A 23692-nucleotide genomic window follows, 5' to 3' on the forward strand; every position below is an offset into this window, starting at 1 on the left:
ACTCGTCCATGCCAATGAGGGAACCTGGAAGATAACCTAAAACACTCAATTTCTGTCCAGCACTTTATCCACTAGGTCACACTTCTTTTCATTCCCATAGAACAGAGAGTGATGATGGCATGATCATTCACAGAACAAGGGGTTGTAAATCCATTCCCACTGTTCACACAGCACAGAAGCAGCCCACATCACTTTAAGCTTGTGTGACTAACGCTCTTCAAAGGCACCTCATGAAAATGAGGTGTACACCAGAGACTTGGAATCAGCATGGTCTAAAGGTGTCTACTTTTTTTCTCTTTCTCTCACCCTGTGCAGCAACTGATTGAGGAAGTCATGGAAGATTACAAGGTCATGGAAGACTTCCTTTACAATCTTACCGAAGAAGATTTCACTGACAAGTGAGCACAAGGCATTTCTCCCACTGTCAAAGTGGGACTCTTCAGCAATTACCATTCTCAGTGCTTCAGGGGCCATGTGTCTATCAAGGGCTCCTGCAGAACTTTTAAGTGTCTCTCAGGCTATATGAGCACTGAATTCTTGAAATGAAGTTTGTAGACAAGAAGTGTGAGTTCATGCTGCCTTCTGGCCTGGGGCAAGGCAAACTGGTAGCTATTAACCTGTTTAACATACTAAAGCCCTTTTCTCTGGGTGGATTTTTTTTTTAATTTTATTTTTGGGGTTTTTTTAGATACTTGCAAGGTCTCAAAGTGCACAGTTTAGGCTGTGCCTGAAACTAAATGAACGCTTCCAAGATAGGAACACTCCCAGGGTTTTCTTAAGACTAGGAAGAAATTTGAACCCTTATTGTTGCTGCAGTTCTCCAAGCATCTTCCTTTTTGGTTTATTATTCAGTTGTCGCCTGACTATGCCCCAATAGCAGAGTCAGCTCACAAACACAGCTACAAGGCTTCTACAGCTTGCTCAGCCCAGGAAGCACTTCTCTTATGACATGTACTTGGTCCAGTATGTCTGCAACCTGAGTCTCTGCAGAGTGTTCCTAAAAGTAGAAACATGGGGTGCAAGGTGCAAAAGCCCCACAGAAGCTGCAGGAAAGCAGCTCAGCCCCAAGCCAGCTTGGAACAGGTATTCCCACTGCCACAGGCAGGACTGGTAGGAGATGGCTGCATGCCCAGGGGCTGGAGGGGTGTGACCTCCTGTGAGTGTAGTGTGCAAGGCTTGTACCTGGCATTGCACACAGGCTGAGGGTCCAAATGGAAGCAGTAATAGGTGGGCTATGGCTGAGCAAGAGCTGAGAAACCTGCCTTGGCGTGAGCAGCCAATTTGTGCAGCCTTTCCTGGATCTACAGCACTCTCCCCAGGGCACTCTGCAGAATCCAGGGCTTCCCTGTATCTGGGTTACACTGGCCCCTCACTGCCCTGCTTAACAGGAGACTGGCTTTTTCAGTAGCCCTGAAAAGCCATAAGCCGAGACTCTGACCCCATTTTTTTCAGTTCCTTGCAAATACATTCAAAGACAGACATTCCCTCTGGATGCCAACTGTTATTTTGCTGTCTCCTAGCTTTTCACCAGTGTAGTGGATTTGTTCCTTTTAAAAAGGCCCTCCACTTCTCCCCAGCTCTCTCCAGCTGAATAGCCTAGTCACAAGGACTGCATATCAACAAGACAAGCTGGAAAAAAAATGTTTTGTTGAAACCACATGTGTTTCTGTTGTTGTAAAGCCTCCTTGTTTGGTGGGATTTGGCTTTCTCATTCTGTGATTTTCAGCATTTCAAACATATGCTCAAAAAGCTTGTCTCTTTGTATCATGTGAGTGCAGGTGGACTGCCAGTTACTGGCCAGTGAAAATGTCTATGGACTCGGAGTCCGTTCGGCTCCAGCACATAGACGATGAGGAAAGATTTCGCAAAACGCAGATTTCGGATCAGAAGGCATTTCAAGAAAAACTGGAGGAAATGCAGGTATTAAACCCCTGACAGTGAACTGTCCATAGAAGGGCATCTTGAATCTCTTGTGGTCAGCCAGGTGGGAAACTTTCAGATGAGATTTTACTCAGATGAGTTTTGGTGTAAATGTGTTGTTAGACCAAATATCAACACACCCTCCCTTGTTTTTTTCTGTTGGCTTTTTATTAAGAGTTTCCTTTTTGTGTGAAAGACAAGACTCTGCAGAAATACTCATTTTTCATTGATAAAGTGTTTATACAGTGTTCCAATTCTTGGTGCTCAAGCAACATGGGCACCTCCTTTTTCTTTTTTGTGTACTCAGCTCCCTGCAGAGCATCTCCTGTGATGCGCTGCCATCAAGGGGGAAAATACAGCATTCAGCCATGGAACTCATCTTGTGGGAAAAGACCCTGAAATAACTGCAGAGTTTTGGAGCTGCGATATCTCTGGTGCCTGCTAAAACAGTCTGAATTTTATTTTTTCCTCACAAACTCTTAAATTCAGGGGGAAAAAGCCATTTTAGAAAGGTGTAATCACTGACCTAGATTTTCTTGGAAACAGGTTACCAAAATTATAATACCCCAACACTGGATAAAAAGACCCAAACAAATAAAAAACAAACCCACACAAAATACTAAAGCAAAATCCAAACCAAACAAACAAACCCAGCCCATCGAAACAAAACATGAAATTTATTAGAGAAGCTCTCGTTATGTGTTGTTAAACAATTCTTGGAAACAAACTGAGTGACTAGTACAGCTATCATTTGCACTTTACTGGTTCTGTAGCAAATATCAGTGTAAATTCATCGTCAAATTTGGGCACAGACTTATGTTCCTATTCCTTGGGCATTAAATATTGTCACAAAAAAGAGAAGCAGCTGGTCATCACATTTGCAGTTTCCTCCACCTGACCAGTGGTTATTGCTTCTCCTCACCACTTTCATCATGGTCTAAACAGAAATGAAATTGGTTAGGGGGAGGTGAAATCACGAGCATAAAAATCTCGCCTTTGAATGTAACAAAGAGCACACCAGGAAGCTGTTATCTCTAGAAGCAGCACTCAGCTTCAGAGTCCCAACTTGTGCCTGCCTTTTCCCTTCCAGCTGACTGTAGGTGGATTTTCTGTCCAGTCAGACGTTAACCAAGCCCACGAGCTGGCTGCAGATGCAAGGGATGTCCGGAAGCAGCTGAAGGAGCTCCAGGATATGGCAGTTCTCTACAACAACAGGGAAAGGCTCTTTGGCATCAAAGTCACCGATGTAAGTGTCAGGTCCTGTACCCACAGGACTCTGTTGGGATTTCTAGGTGGTAGGTAGAGCAAATAACGAGACATAGTTCCTCAGGAAGGAATGCTTCATGCTGTTTTGGTTTATCTGGGGAACTGCTCCTCGGTCCTGTACATTGGCTACACTGCTTCATCACTCCACTGGGCTGCAGAAGAGCTGATCCCAGGCAAACCTGGAAGGCTGCTCAGGGTCTGATATTTCCATTGTTTCTGTAAGAGACTCTAGATGCCCACGGTGAGATCTGAGGAATGTTCATGGGGAGAAATTGGTTGGGGAAGGTCTTGAAGCAGCAGGTAGGATGCATCCATTTCTCTAAGGCTGGAGGCCTATAGGTGTGAATGCAAGTGGTTGCAGAGTGGGTGCTGGCAGCTGGCTGGGCTTGGAGCATGGTGTTCTCCTAAAGCAACAGTTTATATAGTTGTAAACACTCATTTTGCTTGTAGCTACTCAGCTGCCAATGAGTCATTGTCATCCACATCCAGCCAAGTCTGGCTGCAGACCAGAAGTGGAGTTCACATGATGATCCTTTCCTACCCTTCAGTCTGTGGTTACTTCTCCTTCCCTGTAAGGAGCCAAGTTTTAATATGTTGATGGTGTGTGCTTTCACTGCTGGTGTGTGGCCTATCCATCAAAATCTCCTCATTCTGCAGGAGAGCTTTGTAGAGGCGAGTGGAAAGAGTGCTTTCCATGCCACACACATGGTGCAGGCACAGCTCCACTGGATGTATGATGGCCTGAATGTGTCTAGTCCAGCTCTGCTGGTTGCTCTCCCTTGGAATACACATTATTGGCCCAGGAGAAGGTAGTCTGATATATCCTCTTGGAATACATGTTTTCTCATTGCTGGCTTCAGATTAAAAAAAGAGGTGGGGTTTTTTTTGCCTTTTGACATGTAGCTGTTGTTTGGAGGTAAATACACTTGTTGTTTACGTTATTTTTAATTTCTTTCTAAAGTACAGTGGGGTGAACAAGATGCTTAAGGACTTCCAGCCATACTATGATCTCTGGACTACGGTGTCAGACTGGATAAAGTGGAATGAGAGCTGGATGAATGATTCTCTCCTTAAAATTGAGGCAGAAGAGCTAGAAAAGAATGTCAATGACTCTGTTAAGAGCATGCAGAGATGTGTGAAGCAGTTCAAGGATTCACCAGGTAGATGTACAGTCTGGGGAAAGGAAGTTGGTGCATATCAGCATTTTGATGTGAAGCATGTCACAGAGTGCTCTAAACAGGGGTTATCAGGATGTCACACGTGTGTTAGAGACAGCTGGGAAAATGCTAACAAAGTTATTTTCTGCTTTTTTTCCTGAAACTGTGATGATTCACATCTAGATACTAGTTAGAGGCTTGAAGTACCAGCCACCCTCTGATGTTGCAGTTAGTATTTACTAAGTGTGCGTGTATATATATATATATATATATATATATATATGAAGTGCAATAATCCAGGCTAGTCACAGAGAGTTACTATATAGCCCACTGGCTAGACGTGTGGGTTTAAGCCCTCATGCAAGTCAGGCAGCAAGGGAACTTGAATCTGGGTCTTGCAGGTGCTGTTTTCTTGGCCAATCTTATTTTCTTTATTGGCCAATGCATTTAATGGAAAACCAGAAGAGGTCTTGATTTTGTTATGAATAAAATGAAATTGCAAAATCTGGAAATGATCTCTGCAATATAATAACAATTTTCCTTCTTGCCTGAATGTGTATGAAGTTTAGATGATTGCACTCACCCCTTGCAATTCACATGAAGGTCTTTTGACCATTTCTCCTAATAAAGCTGAAATTGAGATTTCAGTCATAGCTTAACTTGCCATTCCCTGATTCTCAGAGATGTGTTGGTCATTCTGTAGAGCTAATTCTAAAATCTCCTGCCAGATGGCTTAGATTGAAATATATTTTGCTGTGGGTGATTTTTGATTCATCCTTTTTAACTTGAACTTGCTCTTAAACAATGCCATGAATCAGCCCCAATGGAGGAGGTGATGAGTGGATGCATGAGTAACTATGAATCATTATGATAAACAGAAATACTAAGAATACCTGCTTGTGTTCGTTGCAATATTCTCTGCTACCTGGATATTTGTTTTGTCCTTGCATATCCCCAGCAAGCATCATGAGGTGATCACACCTTTGCTGCGAGCACGCAGGGTGCAATAAAAGGGGGCACATGCTAATGCCAGATTTTGGAAAGGAAGCAAGTCCCATATTCTTTACCTACCCATTGTCTTACTCACAGTAGCACAAGCCAAAAATAAAAAGGCAGGATGTGAACAGTGTAGAGACTTTCTAGGATGCCCTGAGAGAGAAAAGCCCTCTCCCTCACTTTGTCCTTCCTATGAGGCAGAAGTACATGTCTCTAGCATGGCCATAGGCTGGTAGGGCCTCTCCTGCACACTTTCCATTTCCAGGCTGGGATCCCAGCCTGCTTCTAGCTCCTTAGTATCCATCTTCTGAGGGTGACCTGAGCTGTGCTGTGAGATAACTTAAAATGCAGGTTTATTAAGAAGTGAATGTCTTGAAATGATGACTGGAACTTCCAAAATATCTACTGGCAGATGATCATGCTTCAGTCCATATCAAGAAGTTAAATTTGTCTGCCTCTCTTCTTCTGGTGAGCTCTAGCCTAAGGCACACTTCAGCTTAGCATGGGCTTGCCTGTAACAGGCCTTTTGTGATGGGCAGATCTGCTTCTTGGGAGCAGGCTTGAATCCTGGCTTAGTGGCCACATAGAGAGCCTTCATATCCTCCTTACTTCAACCTGCATTTTCCAGTGCTCTCACCTGCTGCTTACCTACCCCATACCATGTGACTATGTGCACATCAGGCTTCAGACAGCTTCTAGAGGTTCCTTAAGGCGACTTCCTCACACACTGCTGTTGCTGATTTTCTCCCTGTTGTTGTGTTTTTCTCCCTGAAAGACTGCCAGAGTGTCGCCATGGACTTTCGAGATAAGATGACTGATTTCAAGCAGTACGTGCCCTTAATCCAGGGGCTGCGCAATCCTGGCATGAGGAGCCGGCACTGGGAGATGCTCTCAGACCAGGTCAAGGCTGAGGTCCAGCTGGAGCCCAGCATGACATTTGGTCGCTGCCTGGAACTGAACCTGCAGGACCACATGGAGACTGTTCTCAAAGTAGCTGAGACAGCCAGCAAGGAATACGCCATCGAAAACGTGAGAAGAGAGGACTTGTTGTGTCTCTGCTTGCTTCTCAAATAGGTTTTTGTTGAGCAGGCAGTGATGGTGATGTGCCCTGGGTGATGTTCCTGTTGTCCCAGAGTGTTAGACACATTCTGCAGCACAAGTAAAAAAGGTTGCTGTCCTTACAGAAGGGAGCAGTGGCCACACAACTTCCACATGGTAGAAGAACTTATTCTGTCTTGTGCAGAATTTCAGTTGTGGCATTAACAGTACTACTTTATGGTTATGTTGATCCACTGCTGGGGTCTCACTCCTCACTGTGGGATTAGTAACTGGTTAAGTTAAAATAAATTGATTGTCTGCACTCTGCCATTCAATGTTATATCAGAGGGATTAGCTGTGACTGGAAACAGAGATGGCAAATCCTTTAAACCAGTAAACGTGCAAGGAAACCTTTCTAGCTCTGAAGATTCATAGATTAAATAGTCTTTCAGCTTCAGTTCATCAGTTCAGATGTGATCTAAGATGGTCTTGACCTTCTGGCAGCTCTTGTTCTCTGAAATCTCAGGCAAGTTCCCAATGGATAGTTCCCCTTTTGTCAAAGCTGTCATTAATCATAGTCATTAATAAGCCCTTTTCTGGCAGCCTCTGTGCATCTACAGCATGAACAGGCCTGGAGGTGAAATTGCCATTTTTTCCCCTCAAGGTGTTTGTTTCAGCACTGGTGTAGAGGTATTGAACCTGTGGGCAATGCAGAGGAAATGTGCTGTTGCTGGCTGTGCCATGTATAAAATACAGAGCTGCAGTTTCCAGTGCATTCCAGGAGTGAAAATATGTCATTTTCTACAGTGTGGCATTAAGAGAGTTGTGGAAACTGGGATAACCATTTGCAGAGGTTGTATCTGAAACTTAAATTGCTTGTCCCTCTGTTCCAGGCACTCAACAAGATAGAGGCTGAATGGAAATCTGTTTCATTCATCGTGGTTCTTTACAAAAACACAAAAACCTATATTCTGAAAAGCACCGATGACATTTCTCAGCTCCTAGATGATCATATTGTCCTGGTTCAGAGCATGTCTTTCTCACCTTTCAAGAAACCTTTTGAGGAAAGAATGAACTTGTGGGAAACTAAGCTGAAGATGACACAGGTACTGGTTTTTACCCACACATGTGTGGTGGAGGCAGGCAGCTGGGCCGTGCTTGGACATGGACACTGTGCAGTTGCTGCTGGGAACTGGGAGGGCAGTTGTCAAGAGAGTGTCAGTCTTCAGGGAAGAATAGGGCCTCTGAAAGTCCTCTGACTCTAGGAAAGTAATGCAGCCCTTTTGCTGCCTATTGTAACGTGGTTTGGTGGGGCCAGAGCTGGCCTATTGCTGTGAGAGATGTTACTGGTCTCTCTAATCATACTGTACCAAGTGGACCGTAGAGATTCTTACAACCCTGTGAAATCCATGCTAATCATCCACATCTCAGTGTAGGAAAGCACATGGAGACTGCTGTTTAAGCAGGATCTGCCAGACTGTGCCAGCACTTGCTCATCAAACCAGGAGCACCCAGGAGGACTGTGACAGCAAAATAGCAGTGCTGCAGGAGAAAAGTTCCAAAACTTTTGGAAAGGGGAGTGCTAGGAAATTGTTAATTATTTGGAAAGGAAATTCCAGCTCCTGAGCCTGTAGATAGATTTTAGAAGTATGGAAGGTGTAAGTACTGCATCACCTCTTTTTTTCTTTCTTTCTTGTTTTTTTAAAACATGTTCCGGTGCACAGTTTGAATGGTTTTGTTCAACAGGTTCATAGCATGGTGTCCTGATATGCTTTTCTTGCTTCCCACTAGGATGTCCTAGAGGAGTGGCTGAACTGTCAGCGTTCTTGGCTTTACTTGGAGCCAATCTTTAGCTCAGAGGACATCAAAAGACAGCTCCCCTTGGAAAGCCAGCGCTACAACATTGTGGATAAGGATTGGAGGCTTGTCATGAGCAAGGCTAATGCAAACCCTGAGGTATGTGCCTTGATGAAAGCCAGTGCAGGTTTCTCAAACACCTTGGAGCTATGCTCACACAAGGACTGTGTCTTTGAGTCATTGTTTTCATATTGGTGTGGACATGAGCAGCACTGTGTTAACTGTGTAGCCTTGCCCAGGGCATTGTGCTGGTCCCCTCTCTTGGAACTTGGCCTTTTTTTCTGGTGCCTGAATGGACAGAGCCATTCCCTGTAGTGCCTTCTACCAAGTCTCCACCCCACCAGGTTCCTCCTCCTCAACACACAGACTCCCTGCCTCTTAATGACTCTTGTAACCTGCAGTGGTTGTAATCCATAAGATAACTCCTTCAATTCCTCCTCAAGACTGATTCTCTGACGTTGTTTAGAACATTGGTTTTGCCTGTTTTTGTGTCCTGGTGGCAGTGCTCTGCTCTCTTCTGTTCTCCAGTCTCCACTTCACAGGACTCCTTCACTTCTTGTATTCCATATTACAAATGCTGGTATTTAGGGGAACCCAGAAATGCTTGTCTCCATAAGGGCTGTTTACCCTCCTTACCCACAAAGCTTGCATCTCTCCAGATCCCTGAGAATTCCTGTGAATGAGTCATTTAAATCCCATCAGTAACATCACTGGGCTACCCAATTATCTCCATTGCCTTATCTCCCACATGCTCAGAATACTGATGCTTCCTCTGTTACACATTCTGTTGTAGGTGATTTCTCTGTGCCCGGATCCAGAGCTACTGAAGATGCTGCAAAAGTGTAATGAACTACTTGAACTTGTGCAGAAAGGGCTGAGTGAATATCTGGAGACAAAGAGAGCCGCTTTTCCCAGGTAACCCCAAATTTCACTGGGCTAGATTGCACTCCCCTCTTTCAGAAAATATGAAAGGAGGGGCTCACTGCACTTCATTCTGCAAAAACCACCTAGGCTTAGGATTTATGCATGGCCTGCAAGCATAAGCAAAGCTGTGCCTTTCAGTGCTGCCATCTCATGGGGAGAAAACAGGCACACACAAATGTGGTGAGTTAAGGGCAGTCTGGTAGCATTGTTGCATATCTGTGCCTCGGGATTTATGTAGAAAGGGTGGGGTAAAATTAAAACCCCCAAGTAACTTTGTCTCTTATTCCCTGAAGGAAGACTTCTATTCTTTGATACTCATATAAACCCTCTTTGCTTGAAAATAACTGACTTCTGCAGAGGGAGAAGTCTGTCTCTACAGAAAGCGTGAGGGCTGGATGGTGGCTGCTCATCTACACAAATACAAAGAGATCAGTGAGCAGTCAGAAACAGTGTCTTCAGCAAAACTTGTTCCCCATCACGCCAGCACTTAGCTCTTGCTGCTGCAGTAAACAGAACGTCTCCTCATACTTCCCTCTGTGTTTGTAGGTTCTACTTCCTTTCAGATGATGAGCTGCTGGAAATCCTGTCCCAGACAAAAGATCCCACTGCTGTACAACCTCACCTCCACAAGTGCTTTGAGAACATTGCACGGGTAGGCACAGCAAGCACACGAGTGGCTTGGCCCACCTTTGGGAAGCTGTGTTGTGGGAGCTTGGAGGCCTTCTGAGTTCTGGAGGAATGTTCACATTCTGCTCTCTGGAAATGTGTCTTCTGGGAACCTGTACCTGTACATAGGCATTGGAAGGTGCTGCCTGTCCTGAGTTGGGATTCCAGCAATCTCACTTTAGATATTTCAAAACTAGGAATCTGCCCATGAACTGGGTACCCTTGGTTGTCCTTCACACAGTGGGGGGGAAACAGGCATCTGCAAAGGGTGACTTACAGAAATTCACTTAGATAGCCATCCTAGGAGGGGAGGACACTCTCTCTGGAGATGTGTGTCCATCTCACTATGAAGGCCAGGAGAAATAGCTCTGACTTAGCTTTCTACTCACAGGCACCTTGTTAGGATAGAATCCCACTCCTGCTGACAGCCCCAGAAGGGACAAGGACTGAACAAGCCTGAGCTGAATTAAGTTTCTGCCTTCATCCCTGCTTAGGAGCTGGAGTTAACCTGGCTATTTTTCCTTTTTGTTATTCCTAATAGACTTCAGACTCCATAGCTAGTCACAGCTCGAACCACCACAATACTCAGACGGTAAAACCAATCTCCTAGTCATTAGTTTGGAAAAATAGAAAGGAAATTGAACTGGAAACATGGTGCAAAGCCATTGGAATAAATAAGGGGACTTTCAGTGATATGCTGGGGCACCGGAGAAGCTGTTAAATTTTTACTCTTAAAACCAGGCACTGTGACATCAAGGGAAATTATTTGAATCTACAAAATTGAGCAGGAGTCAAGGGTCTGAATCCTAGACAGGCAATGAGAAATGTTCATCCTACCTATAATTTGATTTGCTTCACTCAAGTCACACCAGCAATGTGAATCTCTTGTTTTCGTACAATCGTTTTCCATTATTTGGAGAGGTCATTTTACACGTCTGTCTCACACTTTATTATCACTACTGGCAACCAAGTTTGGCACTAGGTTTATAATGAGCAAACACTGGTGTAGGCTGGCTGTCCCCCAGGGGCAGGAAGGCAGGGATAGAAAAGAAATCCTCCACTCATATCTCCTGTTGTGCTTCTTCCATTAGCTGAAGTTCCAGGAAAACCTACAGATCACACACATGTACTCTGGTGAAGGAGAAGAGGTGAAGATGTTTTCTGCCATCACTCCCACTGAGAATGTGGAGGACTGGCTGGTGGAAGTGGAGAAATCCATGAAGGCCAGTGTTCGGGACAACATAGAAAAATCAGTTGGTGTTTATCCAGAGGTAAGAGTTCTATCACAGACTGGCAGGTCTCTGATGTGTTGGTCCCAGGCTTGCCATAGAGGTCACCAGAGGTGGGGCTGATGAACTTGGGATCTATTCTATTCTATTCTATTCTATTCCACTTTCAAAACACAGCCTTTAACAGAGTTGTGTGCCTGTAAGTGCAGAATGGGCAGCTGGGCAAAAAGCTGGTGCTCCAGCAGAATGCAAACCCTGCACAGTTTCTCACAGCTTTCCTACAGCGTGGAACAACCCTGTCTGAATCCATATCTATTCATCTCTCCAGACTACTTCCTCTTTGTAAGGATCTTCTGCTTCAGCTCTCATGTCTCATGCAGTGTGCCAGGGGCTGGTACAAGTAATCAGGGCACATGAATTGTTGGTTTCAGTCAGTGCATAGGGGATACATCATGGCTCTGGTTTCTGTATAAAAGCTATGCTGGTGTAAAATTGAAATTTCTAATCTAGGTAGGGAGAAAGGCTGAAAAATAAAGAGGCCTTAGATATTTCTTTTACTTTTTCTTATTCAGACTGAAAATTGGAAAGGAGGAAAGTTAGAATAGGCCAGAGGAGGAGAAACATTCTTTGGGTCTCACAGATCACCTGCTAGTGGCTAGTTGTAACTGGTTACTGCAAGTGGCATAGTGGAGAGAAGATACATGCTGTACCCAGTGCCCAAAGGTGATTTCTTCACAGCAAGTGAAAGGGAAAGAAAAGAAAATCCTCTTACACAAGAATTCAGTGCTGATTTGTTAATCATGCCTCTCAGAGCAAGAGGACATATAAATAAATAAATAAACAAATAAATAAATAAATAAAATTTTTTTTTACCACCTTTTCCCCCCTTTTTCACACCTATGTTTTCTTTTTTAAGACTCCACGTACCAAATGGGTCTTGGAATGGCCTGGCCAAGTGGTCATTGCTGGCTGCCAGATTTTCTGGACAAAGGAAGTGTCTGAAGCTCTGGAGGCTGGAGATTTGTCCAGCAGGCTTTACCCACAGCTGAGTGCTCAGGTATGAAAATGAATGTAAGGGTGAGATTTTGCCAGATGGAGACTTTTCAGTCATCAGACCTCAGACAAGTAATAAATACAGCCAGGACAATACTGGTGAGGAAACAGAGACACGGTTTTGCATAGCACTGTTCAAAACAAGTGATAAAACAGGTTGTCTACTTAATTATTAGGGTATTTGTCATAATAAACCTCAAATGTTATACAGGAGTGATAATATGATCACCACCTGAACCCTATAACAAGGTGAAATATAACTTCTCTGGGGTTACCCAAGAAGCCAAAGGTGAAGAACTGAAGTGATGGACAGTGGAGAAAACTGCATCCTTCATATCTAATCACACCTAATACCTGAGACTTATTAGCTCTGCACTTCATAGTGGCTCCAACTCTTTCTTTTCACCTGACCATCATAATGGTGTAGGCAAAACTCAGCTCTGAGCCAGCCCTGAGTAATATTTGCTTTCTGAGCAACCATTTGTATTTCTAAAAAGAGGCAGAAGTTGCCTGAGCACAGCATATGATCTGAGACTCAGCACACCCTGAGTTCGATTGTGTTGTGGTACCGAGGATTGCTTCAGGGTACTTTCCTTTTGTTCCCCAGCTGGGAGATTTGGTGGCCCTGGTGCGTGGGAAGCTGTCCAAGATGCAGCGAGCAGTGCTGTCAGCTCTCATTGTGATCGAGGTCCACGCCAAGGACGTGGCAGCAAAGCTGATTGAGGAGAATGTAACGAGCATGAACGACTTTGAGTGGATCTCCCAGCTCAGGTGAGAGAGCACAGCTGCTGAACCTCACCTGGCCTCCCTGGCCAGGCTCCATTCTCCTTACCCCTCAGCGGTGTCCATGGCAAATGGAAACAGGCCTATGAGACAGATCTAGCTTTGATGGCATTTTCTTTGTAAGGCAATGTGAACTAACCCATGTATGTTTCACTGTGAAAGGCCGTGCTCCTGGCCAAGGTGTGCAATGCTTCATCCCAGGTCTTGTAAGAACTCCAGACCACCCTGTGGTGGTACTTTATCCTTCCTGCTCTCGTGAGGGAAATCCCTTGACAATCAGCTCTCCAAACCTGCAGGCTGTAATCTCATGAGCTGCTGCTTTGTCTGCCAGGCAGTGTTTATCTTTCTGATGCCATGTTCACTCACCATTAGATACTACTGGACAAGGGGAGACCTGTACATCAGAGCAGTCAATGCTGAGTTTATCTATGGCTATGAGTATCTGGGCAACACTGGGCGTCTGGTTATCACACCCCTCACTGACAGGTAAAGAGATATTGTTTTCTGGTTTTCTGGGTAACAAATGCACTTCTTTTTTTTCTTTTATTTTTTTTTTTTTTCCTCTGTATGAAGGGGATTAAACCAAGGATCTGACCATGCAGGTCCTACATCTTAATGTATGTAAATAGAATCCATTTGTACAGTAAAGGACTACTTGAGACAAGTGCACAGGAGCACCCTGGCAGTGGTTGCTACTGTATTCTGTGTGGTCAGTGCTCAGACTGATTGCTTGCACTCTCCTAATTCTTAATGTAGTGCTCTCATTAAAATGCCCACCTGATAGCTAAGGAGCTCTTCTAGAAACCAGCTAGTACTCTAGAATATGCAGCAGAAATAATAGTTTTACCCTTTTGTAAATGTCCTTTTTCTGCAGAATGAATTTCTAGCCAGTGGCAGAGGGATTTATCCATGCAGACCCCCGTGAATACTAATCAAGGCCACATAGCTCTAACTCCTTTGCAGAATGCTGCATATCTAAGCAGTTTTGTAGAATAATGAATGATGGATTCCTCCTTGTCTCCAGCTGTATAGATCATATGTCTCCTTGCTGAAATCAGTAGTACAAATACTTTTCTTCATCATCTGGTCTCCTCTTTGTTGTAGGTGTTATCTGACACTTACAGGAGCTCTGCACCTGAAATTTGGAGGAGCACCTGCAGGACCAGCAGGAACAGGCAAAACAGAAACAACAAAAGATCTGGGCAAAGCACTGGCAATCCAGACTGTAGTGTTCAACTGCTCTGACCAACTTGACTTTATGGCAATGGGCAAGTTTTTTAAGGGACTAGCCAGGTACAGTGAAATGCTGAGTGTCATTATTGTACACTGGGAATTGGTGGGTGTTTTTCATAGCACCCCAAAAAAAACCAAGAAAAGACCTAGCAAGGGGGTTACTGAGTTCCAGAACGAGCAAGGTTAAAATTCCAGCCAGAAAGGAGGAACAGTTGATCCAATTATAAAAAAAGAGATAAAAGGAGATCCTTGTTCATTTAAGGCAAAATTGAAATGCTTTGCACTAATCCACAATGCACTAATCCACCTGTGCAAATGTTTGCAGCTTTGGCCTTTATTTTAATATCATCCATGTTGGACTGAGATTCAGCCCACAAGCTGCTTAATCTTAAGAAGAAGAGAATCTGCTGAGAGTATTCAAAATTGAGCAGCCAAGAGAGACTGCTCTAAGCCCTGAGGGATCCTCTCAGAGAGGCTTCTCTCTTCTCTACATTTCAAACAGAGCTGGTCCAATTAGTCTGTTGCACACTGGTGAATCTGAATTAGTTACTCCAACAAAAGCTGATATTCTTTTCTCAGATGTTTTCTTTGTAAGTAATTTAACTTCTTTCTTAAGGCTTGCCTTGTGGCAAGATCACCTTCCTCATATGCATGCTTCCAGCTTTATATATAGTTTTCCAAACTCTGAAAAATGGACTTAAGCATTGTCTAAACTGTATCTGCTACACTTAGAGCTCAGGTACAAACCAGTAATTCAACATGACATCTCTTTAAAGCTCAAATGTGTAACATGGAGAATTTGTCCCAGGATAAATATAGGATTGGATACTGCCATGGGCATTCATCACATGGCCTGGGATGCACAGTCAGGTTGTCCACTGAACAGGACACAGTGGCTGTGTCAGTTTGCCATGGGACATCAGGGCCCTTTTGTGGTCACTACCCAGTATGTGGATATATACCTTCTAGATCTAGCTGAACTTTTGACTGCAAGTTTGCTCCTGTGTGGTGTTCCTGACTCCCCTCATTCTTCCTTCCCTGCCCAGCTCTGGTGCCTGGGCTTGCTTCGATGAGTTCAACCGCATCGATATCGAGGTGCTGTCTGTGGTGGCCCAGCAGATCACAACCATCCAGAAAGCACAGCAGCAGAGGGTATGTAGGGAACATGTGGATGCAAAGGCAGGCAAAAAAATCTCCACTTGAGCTAGTTCAGGCAAGCCCTTGTCTCTCCACACACCTTCAAGCTTCACTTCTCAGGGGCAGCTCTTAACAGGCATCCTTGAGGAGAGGTTTGAACAGTGTCCTAACTATGGCACATCATATCAGTCCATTACAGTCAACATCCTCAGGGGAATTTTTAACTTCACCTTAGTCTATGCTGCCAGAGTTGCCCACACTCTCACAGGCTGAAGTACCTCTCAGCTTGAGCTGTAGTGCCAGCAGACTTTGGTGTGGGAGACACTCTGATACAGATCCACTGAGCTCATCTAAACTGGAGCTGTGATAAAGGCAGACAGTGTTCTGACATTAATTGCTCAGCACCAAATTTGTCCAAATGCGTTAACCAAGCTTTGGTGGATTCACAAAACCCAGTATGTGCAGAAAAACAGGTATTGGTGCACACAGAGTTGCACTGTAAAGTGAATTGTTGTGAACTGTTGGCTTTAATGGAGATTCAGCTGTCAGCCAGTCTAGCAGCCAGCCTCTGCTTTGTTCTCTGGAGGCTCAGAAGGTTTAAGACCTGAATCTCCTTGACTTTGGCTTGGAATTAGAAACTTGCTCTCCGTAAATTCTTCTGCATTACTTTATCCCCCATCTGAAATCACTACCTACACAGCTTTAAAAAGGATTTAGGTTTCTCTTTGCCCTCTTTGCCATGAATTAATTCAGGTCTGATCTCTAGTGCAAAATAAATGGGAAGACGTTTGTTTACAGCTGAAGGGATAGAAGTCTGTTCAAGAGTTTAAAGGAAAAAAAAAGGAAAATTTAACCTATCAGTAAATCTTCCACAAGCCCAGTCTTTTATACAGGGAAAAATATTGGTGGTAATACTGGGTTCCTGCAGTGGGACCAGATTGAGTCACTACTGTTGTGGGCAGCTGTGTGTGTTTGTGCTTTATAATTTAACAACTTAAAGCTATTGTTCTCCTCTTGGAAGATTCTGCTACATTATTTAGTTTGCAGGTCAGTCTCTGTTCTTTGAGGATGATCATACTTTTAATTTTCCAGGTGGAAACCTTCATATTTGAAGGCACAGAGATCCCACTGGTCCCATCCTGTGCAGTCTTCATCACAATGAACCCAGGGTACGCTGGGCGCACTGAGCTGCCTGATAACCTGAAGGTAAGGAGGGCAGGCTGCACAGAAAGAAAGAGGGGCAATAAAGGTGCTGGGTGCTACCTGGACCCATCAGTGTGTCCATGACAAGAGTTAGGGTGTGATCCTTTTGAAGTGTCTCCAGAATCACTGTGAGATTTGAACCACATGTATAAGGAAATGGCACTGTTCAGATTGCAGTCTGCAGGGATGCTGCAGTGACAGCTGCCAGGCACACTCATGTTGTGTCCTCTAAACAGTCTGGAATGGATACTCAGCCTTTTCAGTTTGCTGGGAAAAAAAACAAGAAACTGCAGTGTTTTGAACATTGTGTTGGATCCGTATGTTCCAGGCTCTCTTTCGTCCTGTGGCTATGATGGTCCCAGATTACTCCATGATTGCTGAGATCTCACTCTACTCCTTCGGGTTTAATGAAGCCAAAGTCCTTGCAAAGAAGATCACCACAACATTCAAACTACTGTCAGAACAGCTCAGCTCCCAGGTAGATGCCTTAATGTCCAAGACTGTTTTTTAAATGTGAGACTTTCTCAGCCTAGGCATGAAGTACCCAGATTGTTTTCTTGGTGCCTTGTGACAGCATATCTCAGAAAGGTCACTACACCCATTCTTCATCTTCCTTCTTTCTTTCTAATTCTTGTTTCTGCTCCTGTGGCTGGACTTGGATTCACCTTAAATCCTATTAAGGATTACAGTGGTAGGACAGTTGAGCTAAACAGCCCTGCCTGCTTTTCCTTCCATCCAGAATTTTTCATTGTGTACTTATTCTCATCTTCCTCATGCATAGACTGTACAGCTGAGGACTAATTAGTTGTTTGAAGGATACTGAAAATAGGATTGGATGAAGGAAGAATTGTTCTGAAGGCATAACTCTCATTTTTCTTTTCTTGCCTGCTAGCTGAGTGCATGCCTAAGTTTACTTTTTTAGGTGGTGCTCCTCTATCTGATGATATTGTTTCCTCTGCCTTTTTCAGGACCACTATGACTTTGGGATGAGAGCTGTGAAGACTGTAATCTCAACAGCTGGCAATCTCAAAAGAGAGAATCCTGATATGGATGAGGTAAACTTGCTTGTACTTTACACTGCCATAGACTTATGGGGCCTTTTCTGCAGCCTCATACAAGAGGAAATATCTCTGAAGTCCTGAGTTCTCAAACCCTTGCAGGAGCTGATCTGCCTGAGAGCTATTAGAGATGCCAACGTACCCAAATTCCTGCAGGATGACCTCAAGCTCTTCAATGGTATTGTCTCAGATTTATTTCCGAATATCAAAGAAACCCCTGTTGATTATGGCATCCTGGAAGAAGCCATCCGCAAATCCTGCATCCAGGCAAATCTAAAGGATGTTGATGGTGAGGGGAAAGTCTCTCCACAAGCTCCCTCTGGACCTGGGCTTTTAGTCCAGCATACTGCCCTGAGAAAGAGATATATTCCCAGGCCCACTCTGCATCATCTTCCTGTACAGGTTTTGTGACTAAATGCATCCAGCTGTACGAGACCACCGTAGTTCGTCACGGCCTCATGCTGGTGGGACCAACAGGTTCTGGGAAGACCAAGGTATGGGTGAGACACTGTGCTGGACCCACCTACCTAGTGATGCAGGGGTTAAGTTTCACAGAAGATCCATACTGGCATTTAAAGCTTCTCTCCCTAGAAGTGAGGGCACAGAGATGCTGCCTGTTAGTAATAATTTATAGTCATGGGGAGGCATATTACTGGTTCGCTTTTGAGCTGTGGGATTAGAATGAAGCTCATTAGTTCTGCTGCACATGTCTAAGGCTGAGACATACTTTGACCTCTCTAGGTGCTTCAGGCCTCTTGCACACAAGATCTAACTTCGTCCTCCACTGCATATAGAGTACTTAATTTCTGTACTTTTATTTCAGCCAGGCATCTCCATACTATGATATTACCCTTCACTATGTCTCTTTTCTCACTGCATTTGAATGCAGTTGCTATGAGAGCAAGTGGCTTTGTTGTTTTGGAGCCATGGCAGTGAACTCTCTGGCTGTCCTGCCTTTGCAGAGTTATGAAGTCCTGGCAGCTGCAATGACATCACTGAAAGGTCAGCCTGCAGCCAGTGGTGGGAATTACGAAGCAGTCCAGTACTTTGTACTGAATCCCAAATCCATCACAATGGGCCAGCTTTATGGAGAATTCAACTTGCTAACGCATGAATGGTAAAGTACAAAACCTTCTTTCCTTTCTTCCAGACAGAAAACACTTTTCTGGTCTTGAGCGTCTTCTCTCCAAGGCTGAGAACCATTTAAGGGTGGTGGCATAAAACCAGAAGTGATCAAGTCCTTATCCCCACCAAGCTACAGCAGCCAGTCACGGCGATTTAAGCTGACATCCTTCATTGTGCACTTGGCCTGTCTGCCAGCACATGCCCAGACAGTTCCTGCAGCTCAGCTCGCAGCATTAACTGCAGAACAATAATTCAATAGCTTTGGAGCACATGCCCCTGCTCCTAAGATACAGCAGCTTAAAAACACTTGCTTTGCTTCTGAAGAAAAGTGACCTCTGTACTGCGCACTTGAATTGTTCTGTATAAATACTCTGGTATCCTTGAGTGATGAGGAATGACTTTGAGGCATAAAGAGGAATTTCATTCCTGTTGCCAGGGCTCCTGCTTGCTTACATGGTTTGGAAACAAGAACCAATAGCCCACTTGCCCTCTTTATAGCCTGGTCCTACTGCTTATGTTTCCATATGTGACCTGAGGTTGACTTTGCAGCTCACTTTATCCATAAGCTAGGATGTGAGAAGCAGTGTGAATCTCCCTTTGGCCCTGTCAGCCAGCACTTGTCTCAGGGCAAAGCTAAAGACTGTGTTCTGTAAAATGAGGGAAACTAAACATATATAAAACTAACTACGCCTGGGAAAAGTGCAAGCCAGTAAACATCACTGATGCTGTGACCAGAGCTTCCCAGCTTAGGATGTGGTACATATTTACTGAAGGACATTTTATAGGAGCTCCAATTAAGCTCAACAGTTTATTTATGATGTGACTCTACACGGGCATGTCAATGTGACAAAAAAGAAAAATACAGCAATTGTGTAAAATATATTTACAGACAAATCCATCTGCTTTAATCAGCTGAGCTTTAGAACAGACTGTTTTCCCTTGATCTCAGTAACAATACCCTGGAATTCACTAGTATTATAAAAATAACAAATAATTATTTAATAGCAGGAGTCGAGTCCAGGATCTGAATGGAAACTGTGCTCAAGGTTTCCATGTACAGATTAAATTCTTGCTGTCAACAGCCAGCATTCCTTGTGTCTGTTCTCCTGATCACCAGCTCCAGCACCACCTGGGTTCACAGGCAGCTGAGGATGGGGAACTTCAGTTATAAAGAGGGTAGGGTCATGCTCTTTAGCCTGGATTTATCCTTTTAACCTTGAGAAAAAGAGACAAAGAGGCACCTCCAGAGAGCAGATAATCTGCCTGTGACTTGAACTGGATGCTAGCAAGGCCTCTTTACTCTTCACTGAGGACAGAGATGTTAAAGGGAAGCTTGACATTTTATAGTTAAATGGCACAAATTCCAGATCCTGATGCTCAAAGAAATTGTTTTGTGGTGTCACTCAGGCTGAGATGTGTCTCAGTAAAAAAGGAATGAGGTGGACCTTTCTGCAGCTCATAGATAAGGGAGACACGTGAAGCAGGATAAGATTGCCTTTTGTGGTGGGAACTTTGCCATTTATTTCAGCAAAAGCAGAATGGGCCAAGCCCTGCCTTCCTCCTGCCTTTCAGGACAGACGGGATCTTTTCCACACTCATGCGTCGGGGAACCGTGGCCGCTGACTCCAACAAGAAGTGGTACATGTTTGATGGGCCAGTGGATGCTTTGTGGATTGAGAACATGAACACAGTACTTGATGACAATAAGAAGCTGTGCCTCAGCTCAGGGGAAATCATCAAGATGACCGAGGTAACTCATCCCTCCCACTTTTGCTGCCTGTTGTCTGTACTCCTTCCTCCCTGCACTGAAATACGTTTCAAAACTGAGAGGTCCTTATCCTTTATTTTCTTTTCTAATTTCCAGGGCATGACCATGATGTTTGAAGTCCAGGATTTGGCTGTTGCCTCCCCTGCCACAGTCTCCCGCTGTGGCATGGTTTACCTGGAACCCAGCATTTTGGGGCTGGACCCTTTCATTGAATGCTGGCTGAAAAATATGCCAGAAGTCATGCAGCGCTTCGCACAGCAGCTGGCATCTCTCTTCAAGAGATTCCTCCAGGTGAGCTGTTCCAGCCTTTCCATGTCATCTTGAACATCAACCAGCCCAGTCTTGTCAAGGCCTGGATCTAAATGCCATTGTGGGAACATTTCCTACCATAATATCTATCATGGAAACTTCTCTGTGAATTTTGTGGCTTTAATAGAAGTTACTCACTGATCTCTGTAGATGTGACTAAGTCTTATTGGTCATTATAGTTGGTTTTATTTCATTTTAAAATTATCTTCTGGACAAAACCATCCCTAGTGCAGTTCCACAGCTTAGAGTGGAGCCCCTCCAGGGAGACGGTTGTACAAACAAGTCCTGTTATTTTTACTCTGCTGATAAGCCATTATTTTAATGAAGAACCTGGAGCTACAAAGGAAGGCTCTAAAGGGAGCAAACCATTTAACAGCAGTGATAGCACAAGATACATGTAACTATTGCACAGAACCAAAAGGGAGGCCCAGAGGTTTCTTGGTGTTAAGACTGAACCAAGGAGCTTGTCTTGCTTTTCTCCAGTAAAAATGGTGGTACTTGGGATGCAGTTGGAAATGGCAGCATTCTCAGTCGTGGTCTCCCTGCTAAACATAACATGATGGAGGTGAACAAAAAGATATAACCAAAGACAGCTGTGCTGGATGCTGACACTGAGCTGTCCCTGCCTGTCTTTCCAGGAGGCCATCGACTTTTTACGAAGCTCTGTGAAGGAGATAATTACTTCTACAGACAGTAACCTCACAATGAGCCTCCTCGTGCTCTTGGAATGTCAGTATCAGCCCTTCGTTCCCATTAAGGTAGATTTTGCTACCTCTATCACTGTTACTTGTGTCTGTAATTCTTAAGGACGCTAAGTCATGGAAAGGGTTAGTCACCAGAGAACAAGATGTTGGTGCAGAAAGGTCATGCTGTAGCTCATCTGTGTGGCAGCAGGTAATACAGCATCCAGCAAATCACAGGTAAACCTGGAAGGATTATGCTCTGCCCACTGAAGGAACACAAGATAAGCTCCATGCCTACCAGACTGGGAGGGCAGAGGTTCACTTTTATTTATAGCAGAGGGAATTGGAGAATGAGGGGAAAGCAGAGATCAGAGCTGAGCAATGATGCACTTCAGATTGCAGGTCCTTTGAGGATTAGTATTGAAGAAGGCTGGACAATTTTCAAATTAAAAACCTAAGACTAAATTCTTCTCCCCATCTCCTGTTGAGGAACGTTAGTTCAACAAAGGGAGTCTCTCAAGTACACCAATGAAACAACAAATTTTAATCCACATAAGATATTAACAAGGCCTGTGAAAAACTGGCTAGAAAAAACTACCTAGAAGCTGAATAGAATTATGAGCAAATTAAGAAGAGTCTGGGGTTTGTGTGCTCTAATTATACCTGAGAATTTTTCTTCTGCTTGTCTCTGGTTCTAAGGGATTGAAGACAATTCCCCGGGAGAAGACTGCTCGTATGGGAGAGCTGATTGAACCTTGGTTTATATTTGCCTTGATCTGGAGTGTGGGTGCTACTGGAGATTCTCAAGGTCGTGAGGCCTTTAGCTCATGGCTCAGGAAGAAGATGGCAAAGGAAAGGGTGAGTAAAGGAAAAGCAGATCTTCTCTCATTATAGAGAAATTAGTAGTGAGGAATGGCAATCAGAGCTGAATGCCTGGAGGCTTTGGATGGACTTCCTGTTGCCATCTGGTGTGCCGCTCTCTCAAAGGGACCCCTGGAGCTGGAAGTTCTGGGAGAGACCTGAGCCCCCTGGCCTGGGTAGCATCCCGTTAGTAAAGTCTTCCTTGAAGTAGTGCAAACCCTCCTCTGAATTCAGCTGAGCGGCAGCCAGGTTCACCACAGCTTTATTCTCACAGATCCGGTTGCTCTTCCCAGAAGAAGGACTGGTTTATGACTATAGACTGGATGATGCTGGCCTTAGCGGTACTGAAGAGGATCTGGATGAGGAAGTCCGTAAAGAGGTGAAATATTTAACTTTTAATTCCAAGCTGGGTAATTTAGGAGGAGGGACCAGGAAGCAGCACAGTCCTACAAGATTTGGTAGGGTTTTCTCATTAAGGGCAAAGAAGAAAGGCCTATAGGAAACAAACAGAAATGTTTAAATCAAAATTAAGCTTTTCCTTGAATCAAGAGGGCAGTTTCTTGCCTTCAGAGTTGTGAACCAGCTCTTTCAAAGCTGAGCCAAGAGCTGGTCAGTTGAGACCTGGGTGTCTCTGTCAGTGCTCAGAAAAGTGAGGGATGATACAGGGGTGGCTGCTGGAGGACAGGGAGGAAATCATATGGATAGATCTGTCTGTGTTAGAAAGCAGTGAACAACAGCAGAAGAGCTATGTGCAGCAGAGTCTGGAATAGCAGCAAGGCAGATAAATATTCCATCTTTTTCACAAGAGACAGCGGTGTAGGGCATGTCAGGGTCATCTTGACTGACAGTCACCAGACTCTGGGCTAAAAGGAATTTTAAAAGGAGGGAAAATGCTTCCCCTTCCTGAAATGAAACAGAGAACCCTAGATGACTGTCAGGTGCTTAACAGAAAGTGCCAGTGTGGTCTCTGTGGGAAGGCAACATGGGGTGGTCAGGAATGTAGATTTTCTCCTGTGTTCTCCAGCACTGCCCTGGCAGAAGCTCTATCTCATTTGGTATAGAGGCCTCTGGGAGGCTCATCTGCAGCTTCAGTCTAGCACAAGAGATCCATATCTTGTACAAGTAGAAAACCTCATGTGCCTCTGAGTGCAACGTGGGTGATAGCACGGAACAGGAAGACAGGAGCCCAGATAAGCCCCCTTTGGCCCTCTGCCATGGGCAGAATTCCTATTCTTGCAGGTATCACAAGTGCTCCATCCCGCTTTGCTCCCAGTTCTCAGAAGGGAGGGCAGCTGTGTTGCTGCTGGGGCAATGACCTCTAAGTCTCCGGCTCTGTCCCTCCCAAAAGTAGTGAGTCAAACACTCCCAGCATTTCCATACAGAAAGGTAAGGGTGGCAAGACTTAGCAGAGGGGCTGGAAACCTGA

At 44.5% G+C, this 23692-nt stretch overlaps 1 protein-coding gene across 1 annotated transcript in view; it reads left to right on the forward strand.

Moving 5' to 3' along the window:
• The window catches only part of DNAH1 (dynein axonemal heavy chain 1), a 67575-nt gene that overhangs the window by 14887 nt on the left and 28996 nt on the right, over nucleotides 1-23692 (forward strand). The window contains exons 15-40 of the mRNA XM_039734189.1: nucleotides 316-398; nucleotides 1779-1920; nucleotides 3011-3166; nucleotides 4148-4346; nucleotides 6115-6368; nucleotides 7271-7483; nucleotides 8169-8333; nucleotides 9028-9149; nucleotides 9705-9810; nucleotides 10916-11095; nucleotides 11970-12110; nucleotides 12714-12877; nucleotides 13262-13375; nucleotides 13994-14182; nucleotides 15169-15274; nucleotides 16352-16465; nucleotides 16791-16940; nucleotides 17431-17517; nucleotides 17623-17809; nucleotides 17923-18014; nucleotides 18483-18637; nucleotides 20218-20395; nucleotides 20510-20704; nucleotides 21361-21480; nucleotides 22105-22263; nucleotides 22541-22645. Of these exons, the coding sequence (XP_039590123.1) occupies nucleotides 316-398; nucleotides 1779-1920; nucleotides 3011-3166; nucleotides 4148-4346; nucleotides 6115-6368; nucleotides 7271-7483; nucleotides 8169-8333; nucleotides 9028-9149; nucleotides 9705-9810; nucleotides 10916-11095; nucleotides 11970-12110; nucleotides 12714-12877; nucleotides 13262-13375; nucleotides 13994-14182; nucleotides 15169-15274; nucleotides 16352-16465; nucleotides 16791-16940; nucleotides 17431-17517; nucleotides 17623-17809; nucleotides 17923-18014; nucleotides 18483-18637; nucleotides 20218-20395; nucleotides 20510-20704; nucleotides 21361-21480; nucleotides 22105-22263; nucleotides 22541-22645 (3876 nt within the window). The remainder of the gene's footprint in view (nucleotides 1-315; nucleotides 399-1778; nucleotides 1921-3010; nucleotides 3167-4147; nucleotides 4347-6114; nucleotides 6369-7270; nucleotides 7484-8168; nucleotides 8334-9027; nucleotides 9150-9704; nucleotides 9811-10915; nucleotides 11096-11969; nucleotides 12111-12713; nucleotides 12878-13261; nucleotides 13376-13993; nucleotides 14183-15168; nucleotides 15275-16351; nucleotides 16466-16790; nucleotides 16941-17430; nucleotides 17518-17622; nucleotides 17810-17922; nucleotides 18015-18482; nucleotides 18638-20217; nucleotides 20396-20509; nucleotides 20705-21360; nucleotides 21481-22104; nucleotides 22264-22540; nucleotides 22646-23692) is intronic.

This window comes from Passer montanus, unplaced genomic scaffold (assembly GCF_014805655.1).
Source record: "Passer montanus isolate IOZ18808 unplaced genomic scaffold, ASM1480565v1 scaffold9, whole genome shotgun sequence".
Classification (NCBI taxonomy): domain Eukaryota; kingdom Metazoa; phylum Chordata; class Aves; order Passeriformes; family Passeridae; genus Passer; species Passer montanus.